The sequence below is a fragment of the Solanum verrucosum genome, unplaced genomic scaffold, assembly GCF_900185275.1.
Source record: "Solanum verrucosum unplaced genomic scaffold, falcon-dt-bn FXZP01000261.1, whole genome shotgun sequence".
NCBI lineage: Eukaryota > Viridiplantae > Streptophyta > Magnoliopsida > Solanales > Solanaceae > Solanum > Solanum verrucosum.
Window position 1 is genome coordinate 6,349,646 of NW_026019969.1, and position 18,419 is coordinate 6,368,064.

Here is an 18,419-nt window from a genome sequence, read left to right on the forward strand (position 1 = left end):
GAGAGAGAGAAAGAGAATTATTGTATATGAGAAGCTAGTATTTTCTTTTCTGGCTTCATATAAATAGGCTAATGACTTGGATTATGCACTAATGGGAAATCGATATATTTTCTTGGTTGTTTAATCAATAGAATTAAGGGATTTTCTAGTTATTTAATAACAATGAAAAAGGTTGTTAGTTTTTTTATATATAAATTGTATTCTTTGAGATAGTTTGCACACACCTCGATTAAGTATATCATTAGATACATGGTATCTTTCATAGCCACTACGATAAAAACAGTTTTTAACGGTAATAAATTAACATATTAATGAAGAGTGTTAAAACATTTACCTATATTAGTTAATTGTCATTGGATCCAATATCATTAATTATAAGCTTTATGGATATTTACAAGAGTACTAATAACTGCTAAAAACATATACTTAGCCACTAAAAACTATTTTTGATGTAGTAATGAGCAGAGATATTAGAGAAATCCATCTATTCTAGAAAGAAATTACCTTGCCTTCGTTGAGATTTGAAACTGAAACTTTGTAAACGCAAAAGAGTTAACTAAGTAAACGGAAAGGGTCAAAATTACCCTCGAACTATTCGAAATAGCTCATTATATCCTTTAATTATGTTTGGGATCAAATCTACCCTTGTCGTCTATGTTTTGGATAATAAATACCCTTAAAACGTTTTTTTGTCATTAGAGCTGACATGACAGTCCACCCATGCAGTCCAATATGGCAAAAATATCTTCTTCTCAATAATGTTGTTCTTCCTTGTTCATTCCTATCACAAAAAGAAAATCAAATATAATTCTTTCATTGTTCTTGTTTGAGTTTGTTATTCAAACTTTGAAACTCCAATTTGAAAGTGTTGCGTTGCAAAAAGTTATCATAAGTCATAACCATGCTATAGACAGTTTACAAACAATTGACAGAAACTTGTTTCCAATAATTAATATCTTAGAATAAAAAAATATTTTCAGAAGTTGACATTTTGTCAGTGTGTTTGGCATGTATAATTGTTTATTATTGGATAGTAACATATACTATTGGCAATTATTTCAAAGTTCATACCTTAGGGCTTAGATGTTTTTCTTATTAGTTTTTTTTTGTACACATAACTCATGTGACTTATATTATATTACAATTACAATGTTAATTTGTACAACTTTCTAGTCTACGCTCCTCCTCATTCTAATTGCAATTTTTTAAGTTCTTCAATTAACGGGGTGCGCACTACACTTATTTCTCTGATTTCAACGCAAAATATACTCATATTCGCGTTATTAAAATGTATGTTCAAATTACTTGTTAATTTATAAAATCAATATAGAATTAATTTATTTATTTTCATTTTATCCTTATAAAAGTTAATTCTTTTGAAAGTAAAAAAAAAAAAAGGAAAAAAGGTCTGAAAAATACTCCAACTTTGACCGAAATTGTTGTTACGATACCAAACTTTATGAAGGACCTTTTACCCTTGCACTATTTAGTAGTGTATTTTAAAGATATATATGTGCCCACGTGGACACGTTGGTATTTATAATTATGCAATATTTATGATGTCCAAGTAGGCACATATATACCTTTAAAATACACTATTAAATAGTGCAGGGGGTAACAGGTCATTTCCAAAGTTTGGTATCGTTACAACAATTTCGATTAAAGTTTGGATATATTTCAGACCTTTTTCCCTAAAAGCAATTGTAAAATTCTAAGAAAATCTCTCTATGTTATTCTTGGTATTGGTGAATAATGCACATAAATAGAGTATATTTAAAAAAAAGTTCAAAGACAAATTAGTATTTTATTTATTTATGACTTTTTTAAGATGTATACAAGAAAAAGTAGACAAATAATATGGAGCGGAGGAAGTATGTTTGACCTTCCTTGTGAAGATTTGTGGGATCAACACAGATCTTTTTAACTAGTATTTTAATTGATTTTAATATATACAAAATCTCTGATTAAACAATTGTTAATTAGTAGGAGAAATGTTTTTTCTAAATGCTAATCAACTATCCACTAGATGGAAAGGGACAACTAATATATATATATTGAACTTCTCTGACTCCTTCCTGGTCACAAACTCTTGTATTTTAGTAATTAGTATTCAATTCTAACATTATTAGAAAAATAAGCACTACGCGTTGTCTTTGCTATTTCATATGAGAAAATAGAATTTGTCAAAAAGTAATAATTTTACCAACATTACACACTGAAATAAGACTTCTCTTATTTTCCAAAATTATAAAATTGTCATCATCAACTAGACATTAAACTTTATTATTTATATTAGTATAACTTACATAAATTCCATAGTGTATTTAGAAAACACACCAAAAGAAAAGAAGAAAAAATAGCGAGCTCGGATTTAGAGCTTCGGCTATCATTACAACATATAAAGGCCCAAATAAGAAAAAAAAAAGTTGGGCCTATTTCGTTAATACAATTAGAAATTTAATGGGCTTCTTTAAGGCCTTTTTCAATATCATTTACATTGTGTGAGCCCAAAGAAGATGGGGTATTTGAGAGAGTCTTTACTAGTCTTTCACTATATTGACGAACTAATGATGGCTTGGGAAGACTTTTCCCTTTGTGAAGATTTCTATTGTTCTCATTTTCATGGGCTCCATTGACATCTTTCATTTGAATTTCTCTTTTCATTAGATGGGCCGAGCCTTTTTCTTCTGTCGATTTTGTTGGGCTTGACTTGTAGAACATAAAGTACAGGATTAATTGGGCCGCGCCCAATATGAAGCCTATCCCATTTGGCACCTGAACAAAACACATGTATTTATCAATATTATTCATATAAATACATCATTTTGATAATATTTTTTTCAATAAATATTACTCTATCCATCAACTTTTTTTTAGTTCATTTTTTTTCCCTTTTTTGATAATTATTTTATTTCAACTTCCACATGACATATTTAAAATCACGAGATTAAAAGATATTTTGATACATTCTACATATTTATAGTTTAACACCCAGGATTTTAAAGTATTTTAAATTTTTTTAAACTCATATCAAATTAATATCAGACAAATAATTTGAAACAGATGAAGTAATTGATTAGGAAAAAAGGGCCCCAACCAATTAGTGGGTTATAAAGGAGGTGGATGTAAAATTGGAACTCAAAAGAGCATTGCACATGTGTACTAACTCCAAATCAGTGGAGGGGTCCAGACATCTCAATCGTTTTGCATTTTCTACTATTTTTAATTAACGATATTATTTCAATTAGTTAGTGCGAACCTCGACTAATATATCAACTCTGGCTGTTATACACTAGAGCACAGATCACAATAATTTTACTTACCAAATTATACATTGATGACAAAATATAATCTATGTTTTGTATTCCAATTTATATGAAACAATTTTCTTTTTTAATATATCCCAAAAAAAGTAATTATCAACTTTCTATAATTATAAACAATTTTAACCAAAAATAATCTTTCTTTGAAAAGTTTAGGTGTACTCTTTTATTTATGTGTAGCACTTATTTTAGTTGCGTTAGTTCATTACCATTTTTATGTGGTTCACGATTCATCAAACATAGTAGTATTAAAAAAATAAGTGAAAATTCAGAAAAAGAAAAATTCAAAAAAGGAAAAGGAAAACTTACTCCTATAAAATAATCTTTGACAAGAACTGCATAAGCAGTCCATACCCCTCCATTAAGGAACTGGAAGAAGGAAAGGAAAAATGGCATGTACTCCACACTCTTCATTTTTATCACTGTCCTCTGTACATGTTCAATTAACAACTTCAATTTCAATTCTTCAGAATAAAAAAATGTATAAAAATAACTTATACATATTACATATATGATATTATTCGTGTACTTTAACCTAGGTAACCGTTCATATTTCCAATTTAATAAATAACTCGATTGATAAAAACAATTTTTAGGCAGAAAAAAGAATTACCGTAGCTGCTAGAGGAGCTGCATACATGCCAATATTCAAAGCAGCGCATAAAAATCCGACTAATGTGAGTCGAGTGGTTCCGTGCACAGCTAGTAAAGTGATTGCAATTACAGCCCCAAGAAATGCTATATTTATTATTGCCACCAATTTCATTGATTGAATCTGAAAATAATAATTATTATTATTATTTACATCAAAACAAAAAAGAATTAAAAAGTGAAAATGAATAAGAGATAAAAAATTATGTAACTTCATTTTATTTTATTTTTTACCTTAAGAGGTTTGGGAGCATAAATGAGAAAGAGAGTGACATATATGATGTGGAATATGGCACCAGTACCATTGACTGTGACCACTAGCAAACCTCCAGGTTTGAGTAACCCATAAAATGTCCACAGACATGTGCTCAATAGTGTTGTGATATATGGTATCCCTTTAAAATCCTCTGTTGATTTCTTCTTCATTATCCTTTTGAATGTTTTTCTGAAATATTAATAATTGTTGAGGATTTTTTTTTTATTAACCAAATGTTGCAACTACAAAGGATGAAATGTGTAAAGTATTATCGACTATCGTAGTTTAATTTAATTTAATTATGAAAACAGAGCATGATCATAAACTATCTATTCGTTACAGAATCTAATATGGTTACGAGATTGAATTTTAACATGTCTCGAGACAATTTTAATTGGTTACAGCTAGGGTGCAAAATAATCATTGTTTTGAAAAATGAAAATTAATTTGAAAAGGTATGCACCTTATGATTAGTATATAAAAATATTACCTAAAAAATAAAGGATAAATTACAACAACTATAAATAATGTTGGCAAAGCATACGATCGACTAGAGAAAACGTAATAAATTAATTAGACTTACATTGGAGCAGCGAACATAAGTATGGAGATGACATTCCCTGCAGAAACATAGTCATATAAACAATGATTTCATATTAATTAACAAACTAGAATTTATCATTAATTGTTCAAACTTTACACATTTTTATGTGTTTAAAGATTTAATTATATGAAACTTACCAATTATGCCGAGGATGAAGCAAAAGTTAGCCATGAAGGTGGAAAACAAAAAACAAAAGATATGAAAGTAGAAAGGTAACAATTATAGTAGTAAGAGTTAGGTGAAGGAAAAAGAAAAAGTAGTGGATGAGAAATAGAGTGAAGAGAAAGAAAAAGTAGTAGATGTAAACAATAAATAATGGTAGCAAATTAATCCCAGAAAGTTGGTATCCAAAAGGTCAAATATATAATGAGCGAGCGATATTCAATATTACAAGAACAGGACACGTTATCCTCTGTAGTTTGGTACTTCTGGCTATATTTACCCAAAGCGATCAGAGGAGAGGCGAATACATAATTTAAATTTAAAGTGAACCATTAATTTGAGAACTAAAAGAAATAATTCCTAATTTTTATATAATTAGTTTATGAAATCGTATGTCATTTAATTCACTTCATCCTATTAAATTTTAGGCGGGTGTTTAGCCCAAGTTAGTTCATAAAGAAATCTTATCAAAAGTGAAAGGAAGATAAATCTATAATATCTGCGAAGGTTCTAGAGGAGGTTGGACCCTTTAAATGACTTACCCATCTTATTAACTATGAGGTTCATGTTAGGGTTTTGCCCTGATTTTCTTATCATAATTTAAGATTTATTTTTTCGTAAAGAAAAAATAAAATATTACCATAAATGTTTTTACTTTTCTTCTTGAAAGGAAATATAATATTATTTTATATTTGGTTTATTCTTTCCTTTTAGGACTCCTTTTCTAGTAGGAAAGATTTTAGGACTCTATAAATATAGGTTTGTTTCTTCTAACACAAAACCAATAGAATCAACAATGTATTTAGTGAGTTTTGTTTATGGGGAGATTTAATCTCTCAATAATTTTAATAGTTTTTCTTTATATTAGTTTTTATATAATAATATTAGTTTTTAGTATAAGTTTTTGTCATCTAATTTATCAATCATATTATATGCAATTGTAAGCTTCCGCATGACGCCCTAATCACCCTTCAGAACCCAACAGTTCAAGACTTGCTGGTTATTTAATTCTGTGTTATGATCATCATTCCAAACTGAGTATTGCAGTTGTAAATTTTTTCTCAAAAACCTCCATAATTTTTTTTATTTTTATTTTGAGGTCTACACATTTCTATACTTAATCATCATGACTAAAGATAATGTTGAATTCCACTCTGATTAATGTGTATATTGTTGTAATTATGCACTTGTTTCAGTCTACAAACTTTTTACGTTTCTTGTTGTAGATATTTTATTTGGTATACTATAATATCTGACTTGGTTTTAATTAGTCCATTCCATCCAGTTTTTTTTTTTTCTTAAAAGATTTATATTCGGAAACTATATATGTTAATGGTTGATTTGAGGCCTTTTCATATCCAAATCATGACCAAGAGTTTCTTAGTATGACCAAGTACAAAGTACCATTGATTATTTAATTAATAATTGCGACTTTATCTTCAATGTATGCTCATTTAGTACTACTATAGTTTGGTAAACACGTAGCTAGTCATGTGTTATGTTTAAAGTCCATCAAAGGGTGTACGCATATAATGATATTAAAAAATTATTTCCCATCTTAAATTGTTGTCTATATTATTTTTGAAATTTCCGCAGTACACATATTGTATCAACTCGAACTTTTAGACTATGGTTTGAACCATAAAAATAGTGCGAGACGAAACGGTTAAAGTCTTTGTAGATTTGCCCCGCAAGTGGTCGGTTCGGCCCATTTGCCATCCTGTGTTAGGCAGATATTAAACTTTGAACCGGAACTTTAGTTTAAGTGCCAATGCATACTAGATATATAGTACTATATCTTTTTACATGATCAAATTTTATCAATTGATCATTGGATTAAGATTTGTCGTTTATTTTTCTTGAATATAATGCAGAGGATTATTGTTTCCTCTAAGAAAAATCACAATAAGAGAAAAGCTTACTACGTAAATTGCCACGCTACACCTAACAATTAATCAAAACCTAATTAATTACTAGTATTTAATTAAAAAAGTAACACCAATTATTGAGATCGGGTAAATCTATATCGGAACTTTACATCAACCCCAGTTTGAAATAATTAATAGAGGTTAGGACTTAGGATAATGACGGTAGACAGTCCACATGGTTAATTTCTGTTGTGAGGTAATTCATTCCCTCAAAAGTTACAAACAGAAAAATGAAAAAAAAGAGAAGCATGATTGAAGAAGTTGCGTCATTTAATAGAAGTACTTTTGATTGGGAAAAAAAAAGTTTGAATATTACAGCCACTAACTTGGAGTCTTTCCCATAAATGTACCTGTTGGCACCACCAGTCTCTACTTGCTTGCCAATTCTTGATTATTATGTTACCTTTTTTTTTTACTTTTCATAATGTTACCTAACTTTTATCTCAAACAAAAGAATGGTTGTTATTCTACTTCATGATTCTAAAGAGATTTTGGACAAGAACTTTTGGCAACAATTTCTACATACGTAATGGAATGTGAAATTGTTTTTGATAATCTCGTGATAACAATAAAAATTAGGTGGGACGGTTAGTTTTTGGGTGAGTTTTAGGCATCGTTTGAAAAGTAAGAGGGAAATATAGCCACACTTATGAAATAAAATTCGGACTTAAATACTCCTGCTTGAGATATGGAAAATTTTATAAAAGTTTGAACCGTATAAATCATTTTTTGGTTTTGAACTTACAAATATTTATACTGTAGGAATTGTTCCTAGGTTTTCAAACTCCAACAAAAAATTTAAACACGCGAATCATTCCTCAAGTTCCTATTGTTAATCTTTTGAATTCCATTTGATTTCAAAATATAAAGGAGTCTCTTGTTTATTTTTTTTCTATATTCGATAAGTTGAACAAAAAAAATATTATTTTTAAAATATTGATATATAATCTAGATAAATACTATGAGAGGTGAGGATCTTGAGTGGTGGTGATGGAGGGTGAGGTGAAAAAGAGGTGTGTTTGGAAAGTGAAAAATAAATACTACTTTAATCAACATTGTAATGGAACTTATTTTCCCTACTTCCACTAGAAAAAGTCATATTCATATTTTTTTTAAAACTTGTATTTTATTTTTTTTAAAAAAACATCTTTCAAAATTTTATACCAACTAAACTTAAAAAAGCTAAAAAAGAAGAAGTATTTTCCACCTAACCTAACACACCCTAAATGTTAATAGCTTTAAAACTAATGTCTAGTATTTGATAGTAGGTATTAAAAGTAGCTACCTTTAGAACTAAAATTCGATTAAATGACGAATTGCTTTGCGTAGAACACGTGCTGCTAATACTGTTTTATGGATTTTGTATTTAATTTGATGACGTTTTAATCAAACAAGGAAATTAAGTTGGTTTTGAATTATTCCATAGTTGACTAATAACTAAATTGGCAGACAGAAAGTAACCTAAGATCACAAAAGACAGCATTTTATAGTTTCAAACCTTCTCTAAAGTTAAAGTTGAACTACCATATATCTTTATGTCTATGTCATATTATCATTATGATATTGTTATTTACTTATTTTGTTTCCGCGTGCAACTTAAGATTTATATTTGCTACACGATGAATCATGTCTTATACTAGCTATTTTATAGTGGACATAAGAACATTATGAATTGAATTCTCGATCATTTAATTAATATTTTTTTTAAATCATATTTTTATTAAAAAGGTTTTAAAATCTTTTACCAATTGTTCGAGTGGTTATATATATATTTTGCTATGTTTGATAACAATAAAAAATGAGAACATGCGTCAGATGAGTATTTATGTAAAAAAAGGTTGGAAAAATTATATTGGTACCTTTTAATAAATATTTACTAATTTTAGCGATACTTTTTATTTATTACCATTTATAGCAATATTATGTAAATTTGTAATATGTATTAAAAGTGAATTATGTATGCAATATATATGTATTATAACTATTTTTTAAAATATATTATGCTTGTTTGGTAAGAAATTAGCACATTGTATATATAATAAATGTATTAAAATGCGTGATAAATGTATTATCCATCAATAAAACTTGTATTATATGTGAATAATAAATTGTTCTTTGTAATATGTATTATAAATGTATTAAAGTGATCAAGTGAAAAAAAAATGTTATTGCTATAAAGGGTAAATATTTTTTTATTATAGTATATTTATGTAAGTTTCCCAAGAAGGTTCTACTATAATTAGTGAAATAGTCCACTAATCCGACTTGCCCCAATAAAACCCAAGAAAGCAGGCCCATTAAGTCCTTCCTCATTCCCTTACTTAGAATTAGAGCCCGTTTGGATTGGTTAAAAAAAGGAGAAATTATATATAATAGTAAATTATTAATTTAAATTAAATGCTATAAATATAATTTGATTTAATTGTTCCCCATAGCAAACTGTTGTTATTCTCTCCCTGGTGGAATCTCGCTTGCCACTCTCGTTCTCGCTGGCAGTCTCGTTCGCCTCTCTCGCCTTTTATACAAACACAAATTTATAAAATGTTGTGTTTGTATAAAACGAAAGAAAATTGTATATATACATATATTTTCGTTCCCCTCTACCAGATCTCGCTCGTCACTCTCATTCGCCTCTCTCACTTTATACAAACACAAATGTATACATTGCGTTTGTGTTTGTATAAAGCGAAAGAAAGTTGTATATACAAATACAAATAATATTTTTCGTCCTATACACTTATGATTATACAAATACGATCTTCCCCTGCTCAGTTTTCTTTTGTCTTTCTCTCTTTCTCGCTTTATACAAACACATATTATACAATTGATTATTTTGTATATGTATACCGAAATAGATTATACAATTGCTTCTTTTGTATATATGTATAGCGAAATAGCCATAACTTCTTTTGTATATATGTATAGCGAAATAGCCATAGCAAACATAAAGTTTGTTATGGAGCGCAGTTATGCAAACTATAGATATAACATACAAATATGCTTTTTGTGTTTGCTATATGTGAAAGTTGCTCTTAAAAAAAAGTAATTTTTAAGTCAAAAATAAAAAATCAAACTAAAATGAATTTTAAATCAAAAAACAAAAAGTAGGGGGAAACCTACTTTTGATTTTTGACTTATTTAAATCATTTTTAACCTTGTCAAATACTTTCTAACTTATTTTAAGTTATTTTTATTTGTCAAACACTCCAGAAGTAAAAAACTGACTTAAAAATCGATTTTACCAACTTTTAAGTCAATTCAAACACCCTCTTAGTTCTGTTTGACGGACCAAACATGAAGCCAATTATTGAATGATTGAATTCCATTGTGAGTCGTTAGCCAAATCACCTATTTGAACATATTTTACTATTAAATTAAAAGAATAAATTAATTTCGTTATGGAACCAAAAGATAAGCAGAGTGAGATCCAGATTGATCATTGAATGAAAGATTTTCCATTATTTGCTTAAAACTGGAACGCTTTGATAATGTTACGCTTCTACTCTTCATATTAATTATTGCTGCACCCTTCCTCAATCATTTCTACTGATGTGTTCATCACTTGTGAAGGTTTTTTCTTATACATTTATGTAATTAATTAGTTGTGCTGACCCTGACGCTAATCCAACCACATTTGGTACCTGATTTTCAAAATTTAAACAATCACATCACTTACGATTAACATTAAACTAGTAAGTAAGCTATACTAATAATAGCAAATTGAAATATGGAATTGTGAAAGTACTTACGATTAGATAAGGATCTTGGAGGAACATAGCAAAAGCAAACCAAGACCCAGCATTGAGTAGCAGGAAAAATGAAAGGAGAAATGACATACATTCCACAGTCTTCGACCTTATTACTGTTATGTTATCTGATAGTAAATTAATTAAGAAAAAAAATATAATAATGAAGTTGTAACTAATTTAAGGTCATTATTTGTGCAAATAAATTAAAATAGTGGTGTAAAAGATATTTACATAATCAATCATACCATGACGGAAAGAGGGGATGCATACATGGCTATTGCAACAAGTGCACATAAAATACCAATGAAAGTATTCCTGACATCACCATGGAGCACAACAACACTCAAAGCTATTGATACTCCAGGAAAAATGATGTTCATTATAATCACCAAAATAATTGCCTTCACCTGATCCATCAAATCACCAAATATAATTAATTATAAACTTGAGGACAAAGCAAAAATATAGTTTTAAGATGAAAAGAAATCATACTTTTTTATGGCAAGGAGCATAAATGAGATAAATAAGAAGGTAAATGATTTGGGTGAGCACACCCACACAATTTACATGTAAGGAAATGCATTGTGTCAAAGTTGTAATTGAGCAGCTGAGAACTCCATTAATGGAGCTTATGCTAACAATTGAGGATGATACAAAAGCATGAAGAAGAAGGACGAGATCACAATTTGAGAAAAGAAAAATTGAACTTCCATTCTTCATTCTTCCTGTATTTATACACGTGTATGAAAAGATGGAAAATATCTACACCATGTGACAGCTAATCATCTAACTAATTGTAACAAACTTTCTACAACCGTCACTTTAACTAATCTACATATAATTAGTTAGGGCCTAATTAATCTCAACACCCCCCTCAAGTTGGAAGGGAGATACTTCCAGACAACTTGTGCAAAATGGCTGAGTGCTTGGGGCTAGTAAAACTCTTGGTTAATATGTCAGCTAATTGTTCTACAGTTGGAATGTGGTGAAGAGTCACAAGTCCCTCTTGAAGCTTATTTCGAACAAAGTGACAATCAACCTCTATGTGCTTAGTCCTTTCATGAAATACGGGATTCTTTGCAATGTGTATAGTTGCTTGACTGTCGCAAAAAACTAATATAGGTTGGGAAGGTCCCTCACCTAACTCATGAAGCAATCGTTCAATCCAAACCAACTCTCCAACCACTTTTCTTACTGCTCTGTATTCTGCCTCTGCTGAAGAAAGTGAGACAGTCGTTTGCTTTTTGGATTTCCAACTCACAGGACAATTCCCTATGAGTACTATATATCCACTTACTGACTTTCTGGAGTCAGGGCATGCAACCCAATCCGAGTCGCAATAGGTAGTGATAGTATAGTTCGGCTCTTTAGATAGATAAATCCCTAGTGTAGGATCATTCCTCAAGTACCTCAACACATGAAGGGCAACTTTTAGGTGAGGCTCTCTTGGTATCTGTAGGAACTGACTAAGATGTTGCACACTAAATGCAATGTCTAGTCTAGTATTTGTAAGAAAATTTAATTTTCCTACCAATTTCCTATAATATGTTGGGTCTTGCAGCACAGTGCCTTCATGTGACTTTAGTTTGACAACAACATCAAGGGGAGAGGAAGTTGGACTATGATGATGACAATCAAACTCCTTGATCAAATATGTAGTAAACTTTCTCTGTGTAATAAGCACACCATCTTGTTTGTAAAGAATCCCTAAACCCAAAAAATAATAAAGCCTCCCTAAATCCTTGATTTTGAACTGATCATGTAGGAACGACTTCAGGGATGTAATTTCAGCCAGATAAGTTCCTGTCAAAATTATATCATCAACATACACTGCTACGAAGACTGCGGATGATTTGTCCCTTTTGTAAAATAAAGAATAGTCACTGGTGGAGTGTGAGTATCCTCTTGAGTACAATGCTTCTGCCAGTTTCTCATACCATTGCCTGCTAGCTTGTTTCAAGCCATATAAGTACTTATTTAGCTTGCAAACAAGTCCTTTTTCACCAACTTGGAGTCCTTGTGTGAGTTCCATATAAACTTCTTCATTTAGATCACCATGTAAAAATGCGTTGTTCATATCTAGTTGATATAAATCCCAGCCCTTCTTTACTGCCAAACTTATCAAGGTCCTCACCGTAGTCATCTTAACTACTGGGGAAAATGTTTCAGTATAATCGATGCCAGCTTGTTGAGTGTATCCCTTTACCACAAGTCTAGCCTTGAATCTCTCCACTGTCCTATTAACCTTATGTTTGATTTTGTAAACCCACTTGCACCCAATTACTTTTTTCCCTGCAGGTAATTGAACTAGATTCCAAGTATTGTTAGCATGTAAAGCTTCAAATTCAAGTGTCATTACTGATTGCCAAACATGGCTCATGATTGCCTCTTTATATGAGTTTGACTCACTATCATGAGTAATGTTCCTAACTAATTGCTGACTCTCTGAATTAAAACTAGTGAGTGAAACGTGTTGTTGAGCAGTGATATTAGGAGGATGGTATGGTGAGGGTTGAGGCTGTAATTTAGGGAATATGTAGTTGTACTTATTGAGATAGTTTGGTACAGTGTGGATTCTACTTGTTCTCCTAAGTGCAGGTAAAGGATGTGAGCTGGAAGGGGTAATAGTGGTAATCTGAGGTGAACAAGGTATCTCTGGATGAGATGATGCAGTAATTATTTCTGGAGAGTTTGATATAGGAGTGGTCTCATCAAATGAGTCTTCAGTGATATTTATAGGTGTGGTATGTGTCAGGTTGGTCTCAGTAGTGTTATTTGTGACAGTAGTGGGGTTGTCTTCATTTAAATCATGAATTTTATTCAAAATATTATTTGTGGGATGAAACAAATCAGTACTAGAATTAAGATGTCTCAGTACAGAACTAAATGTAGAATCAAGAAAAGGAAAAACAAAAGGAAAAACATTCTCATGAAACAATACATCTCTTGAAATGTGTATTTTCTTGGTGGTCAAATCTAGTACTTTGTAACCTTTTGTGTTGAAAGGGTATCCAATGAAAACGTGTGGAGTGGATCGTGGTTCAAACTTGTCTCTGTGAGTTTTAAGGGTGCTAGGGAAGCAAAGACAACTAAAAGATCTTAGATGTGAGTATGTGGGTTGTTTTTGGTATAAGACTTCAAAAGGAGTTTTGTTTTGGATGACTGTAGAAGGGAGTCTATTGACAATATAGGTTGCAGTTAAGATGTATTCCCCCAATATCTCATGGGAAGTTTTGATTGATACAACAAACTTTTTGCAACTTCAAGTAGGTATTTGTGTTTTCTTTCCACCACACCATTTTGTTGTGGTGTATATAGACAAGTTCTTTGGTGTATGATGCCTTTTTCTTGCAAGAACACAGTCGTTTCTTTATTGACAAACTCAAGACCATTGTTAGTTCTAATAGCCTTAATGGATGTGTTGAACTGATTTTCTACTAAAGATGTAAAATTCTTTATGGATTGTAGAGTATTAGTTTTGCAACTGATCAGTTGAGTCCAAGTTGACCTGCTATAATCACCAACTATTGTGATGAAATATTTGTAATTATCATGAGTTGGTATATTGTATGGCCCCCATAAATCTATATGGAGGAGATCAAAAATCTTGGTGGAAAGGGTGGTAGTATTAGATGGAAAAGGTAACCTTGCATGTCTAGCCATGGGACAAATGGTGCACAAAAAAAGTTGTTTTGGCGAAAATTTAACAGGTATGGTATGGATACCTTTCATTTTGACAAAATGACCATGTCCTAGCCTAGTGTGCGACAAGTAATCTACACTGTCTTCATGAGATGTACAAAGAGAAAAACATTTTGATGATGCAGAAGTATTACCAGAAATTACAGTCGATTTTGTATTACAACAAGCATTTTTATTACTTGAATGGGTAAATCTTACAGAGGCAGGAAAATGTAATGCTTGTTTATTGGCATTATGCAAAGGAGGACAATCAGATGAAACACAAGAACCAAAAAGAATTGTTGAAATAGTAGCATTGTGGCATTTTGAGCACAGGAAGTAAAGACCATTCCTTGCTCTACCAATCTCCAGAGGGCTTTTCAGTGAAGGGCCCTGCAGAAAACATGAAATATCATTGAAACTGACTGTGTTTTTGAGATGAGAAGCTCAACAATGTACTGAGACAAGATTGAACTTGAAAGTAGGTATAAACAATACTTTGTATAAAATCAGTGTTGAATTTAAATGTGCATCCCCAATTTCTGTCACTCTAATTCTATAGCCATTAGGTAATGTGATTTGGAAGGGATAAAGTAAAGGTCTGATATCGGTGAGTAATATTTTATTAAAAGTCATATGGTGTGAGGCTCCAGAGTCTATAATCCAGGATTCAGCAGTAAACTTGGAACAATTACCTGAGAGATCACCAATTTCAGTAATAGAAGTGTGACAAGCCATGATACCTGCAAAGTTCACAGCTCCACTCATGATGTTGTCCGCAGACTCTTTTGTGCTCCCACATGTTCCCTGTATCTGAGTATTTTTGAGCAATTTCACCAAATGATCATATTGAACTTGAGTCAAACCTTGAGCTCTCTGGCTAGGGTCGTCACAGGTAGAGTGAACATTAGTTGTTGTGTGTCCAGTCTTCTTACAATAGTCGCAGAACAAGTTAGCTCTGTTGATATCTGGAAAATGATGGGTGTTGTTCCTGTTATAGTTCTGAAAATGGTTTGTAGGACCTCTATAAGCATTGTTTCCATTTGTGTGCTTATTTTGGGAATAGTTCGTTTTGATACTATTACTCCCAAAAACAGCACCAAGAGATGTGGAAGCGTTGAGAGAAGTAGAGGCCAAAGACATGCGAGTAGAGGGCTTGACCTCTCGTTGTTTCTCCTCTTGAACTAGAATGGAAAAAGTTTATGGCATGGTCGGCAACGGGTTCATCATTAGGATACTACCTCGCATCACAGTGTACACTTCGTTTAGTCCCATTAAGAATTGAATCAGCATGCGATCCTACTCTGCCTTATGCATTTTTATTTTTCCACCACAATTGCACAGAAATGTACACTGAGTGTTGGCGTCCAAAGTAGAGAGCTCCTCCCAAAGTCGACGAAGTCTGGTGTAATACCTTGTGATATCCAGATTTCCCTGTACGAGGTCATTCATCTCCTGTTGGAGCTGAAACAGTTTCGCACCATTGGTTTGATCGTAACGATCGGCTAACTCGTCCCATAATTCCTTTGCGTTGTTGACGTATTGCAAGTTGTCAACTAAGTCCTTTGACAGTGAATTGAGAATCCACGACGTGACCATGTCATCGCAACGTTTCCATTGGGCAAATGTAGGCGAACTTGGATATGGTTTCTGAGTTTTTCCATTGATGAAGCCGATCTTATTTTTCACAGAAATGGCTCGAAGGACACCACGCCTCCAGGATCTGTATCCTGTTCCATCAAAAGGAACTGGAGTAATTGAAGATCCGGCATTCTCCGATGGATGCATGTACAAAGGATCACTGAAATCGATGGTTGGTGGTGTGGGATTCGAATTCGTGGGATTTGGATTTGTTTCATTGGTTGGAGCCATGATTTTGAAGGAAACTTGACAGGAAAATTGCAATCAAAGTCGAAACTGAAACGAGAATTACAATCGAGAGCAGATTGCAACGAGGATTCCAAATGAGAATTGGAATGTGAATTAAACAGAGGAAGAACAAATGCAACGGAATTTGAAGAAGAGAAGAGCACCTATTGCTTTGATACCATGTCAAAGTTGTAATTGAGCAGTTGAGAACTCCATTAATGGAGCTTATGCTAACAATTGAGGATGATACAGAAGCATGAAGAAGATGGACGAGATCACAATTTGGGAAAAGAAAAACTGAACTTCCATTCTTCATTCTTCGTGTATTTATACACGCGTATGAAAAGATGGAAAATATCTACACCATGTGACAGCTAATCATCTAACTAATTGTAACAAACTTTCTACAACCGTCACTTTAACTAATCTACAACGTCAATTACATATAATTAGTTAGGGCCTAATTAATCTCAACACTTGTATTCACCAGCTGATTTTTTTTTGGCCATGCCCCAAAATGCACCCTTAAAAATCCAAGTCCCAATTAAATATTGTACTTTAATTTACTTAATAAAAAAAAAGAGTAATGTATGGCTGGTTAATTGTACTTACGTTGGAAATGTACAAAGTAGAATAGTGATGACATTTCCTGAAAAATTACACCAAACTGATTATGTTATAAATCAAATAAGGATCAGCGAACTAATCATAACTTAATTAACGAAAAATAAAAAAGCGCAAGCTCAAAAGAGAGATTATTCAAAGATGAAATCATGAAAACCTATAATTCCAGCCATAAAATCCGGTTTAATATTCAAGGTGATTGAATTCGTCGATTGAACAATTTAAAAAGAAGTGAAAAGAGAAGGTTGATATAATATGTGGCATTACGAAATCTGTAGAAGATGTTATATATATACTAGTGTATGTTTGATGATTATTTCGCTAGAAATTGAAATTTTACAGGCTCTATGACATGTGTTTGATTTCAATAAGAATTTTTGAAGACTATTCTATCATAAATCAATTTATAATGCCTATATAAAAGATAATATATTCTTGAAAAGGCATCTCGAATATCCCATAAATTCTTGAATAGAGATCATAAAGACATCAAATATTGTCATCAAGGAATAAACAGATTTGTAACTACAATATTTATTAATTAAACTTTGTTTCTTCATATTTTATTTATTATTGTGATTTATTTTCTATTGCTTTAAATTTTATTATAAACACCTGCAATGTTGTTTGTATTTACAATGCATGAGAATTGGATAATAGAAGAATATTTACTTATTTTCTTTGTTCTGCCTTATGTATGAAGTGTAAGAATTTTGTTGTCTATCTTTTATGCCACCGAGGACATATACAGACAAACGCTTTGATTTTAACAAATATATGTTTCATTTTTTTTTTTGTAATATTTACTTTTATTCATTCGTGAGATTGCATATCTTAGTTTCTTCTTTGAGTTTTAATTTTTTTTATCATGCAAAAGATTTAAAAAATCAATTTAATTAAGGAGATGAACAAAACAATGTAGGAGTGAATCTCCGTTGCATTGTTTATTTAAGTTGCGTTTGAGTTGTTCTATAGCTTCTTGTACACTTTTATGTTAGCGGAATCATAAAAATAAAATAAAAAGGACTTGTCTTAAGAACCAACCAAGAAAGCTCCCAAAGTAAATGATAACACACTAGCTTCTTGTTATCAATTATACTTTTATCATAATATAAGTATCCAATGGAAAAGAAAATGGCATGATATATCTTTATGCCAGTTAAAAACTAAATAAAAGAAAATAACATTATAGATTTCGTATATTTAAAGATGAAAAATCTTTTATAAAAAAAAAAATACATGACTAAAAAATATATTGCAAGTAACCTATAAATTCAATTCTATTGATCATACATACCTAATATTTTATATCAACAGAAGAGATTTTGTTGGTGTATATGTTTTGTTCATTTTCTTTTTAATCGTAATTTGTTGTATTTATGATAGTATATTACAGTTTACACAAACAAATTTTGACATGAGTGATTTAGAAATGAAGTAGAAGGAGCTCTATTCGTTAGTCGTTACTGGATATGATTGGTATAAGATTTTAAAGCCCATATAGAACTTTTGGCTAATAGGTTAGAAGCAAATCGGCCCATCATCCCTTTTGGCAAAGTGTGCATAGATATG

At 31.3% G+C, this 18,419-nt stretch overlaps 1 protein-coding gene across 1 annotated transcript; it reads right to left on the bottom strand.

Moving 5' to 3' along the window:
• Positions 1–2,424: 2,424 nt before the first annotated feature.
• On the bottom strand, positions 2,425–5,079 carry LOC125815182 (bidirectional sugar transporter SWEET16-like). The gene is made up of 6 exons (XM_049494597.1): positions 4,972–5,079; positions 4,814–4,850; positions 4,209–4,419; positions 3,937–4,098; positions 3,633–3,752; positions 2,425–2,775 (listed from the first exon to the last, which is right to left on the bottom strand). Exons 1-6 carry the CDS (start codon positions 5,003–5,005, stop codon positions 2,458–2,460), a joined length of 882 nt encoding a protein of 293 aa, XP_049350554.1. The 5' UTR covers positions 5,006–5,079; the 3' UTR covers positions 2,425–2,457.
• Positions 5,080–18,419: the final 13,340 nt, after the last annotated feature.

Bases quoted from the DNA above. Each gene is read 5' to 3' on its own strand.
- LOC125815182 (XM_049494597.1), bottom strand. From the start codon at position 5,005: ATGGCTAACTTTTGCTTCATCCTCGGCATAATTG. The intron at 4,420-4,813 runs GTAAGTCTAATT...TTAATATTTCAG, and splicing joins CTTATGTTCGCTGCTCCAAT to AAAAACATTCAAAAGGATAA. The intron at 4,099-4,208 runs GTAAAAAATAAA...TATTATTTTCAG, and splicing joins ATGCTCCCAAACCTCTTAAG to ATTCAATCAATGAAATTGGT.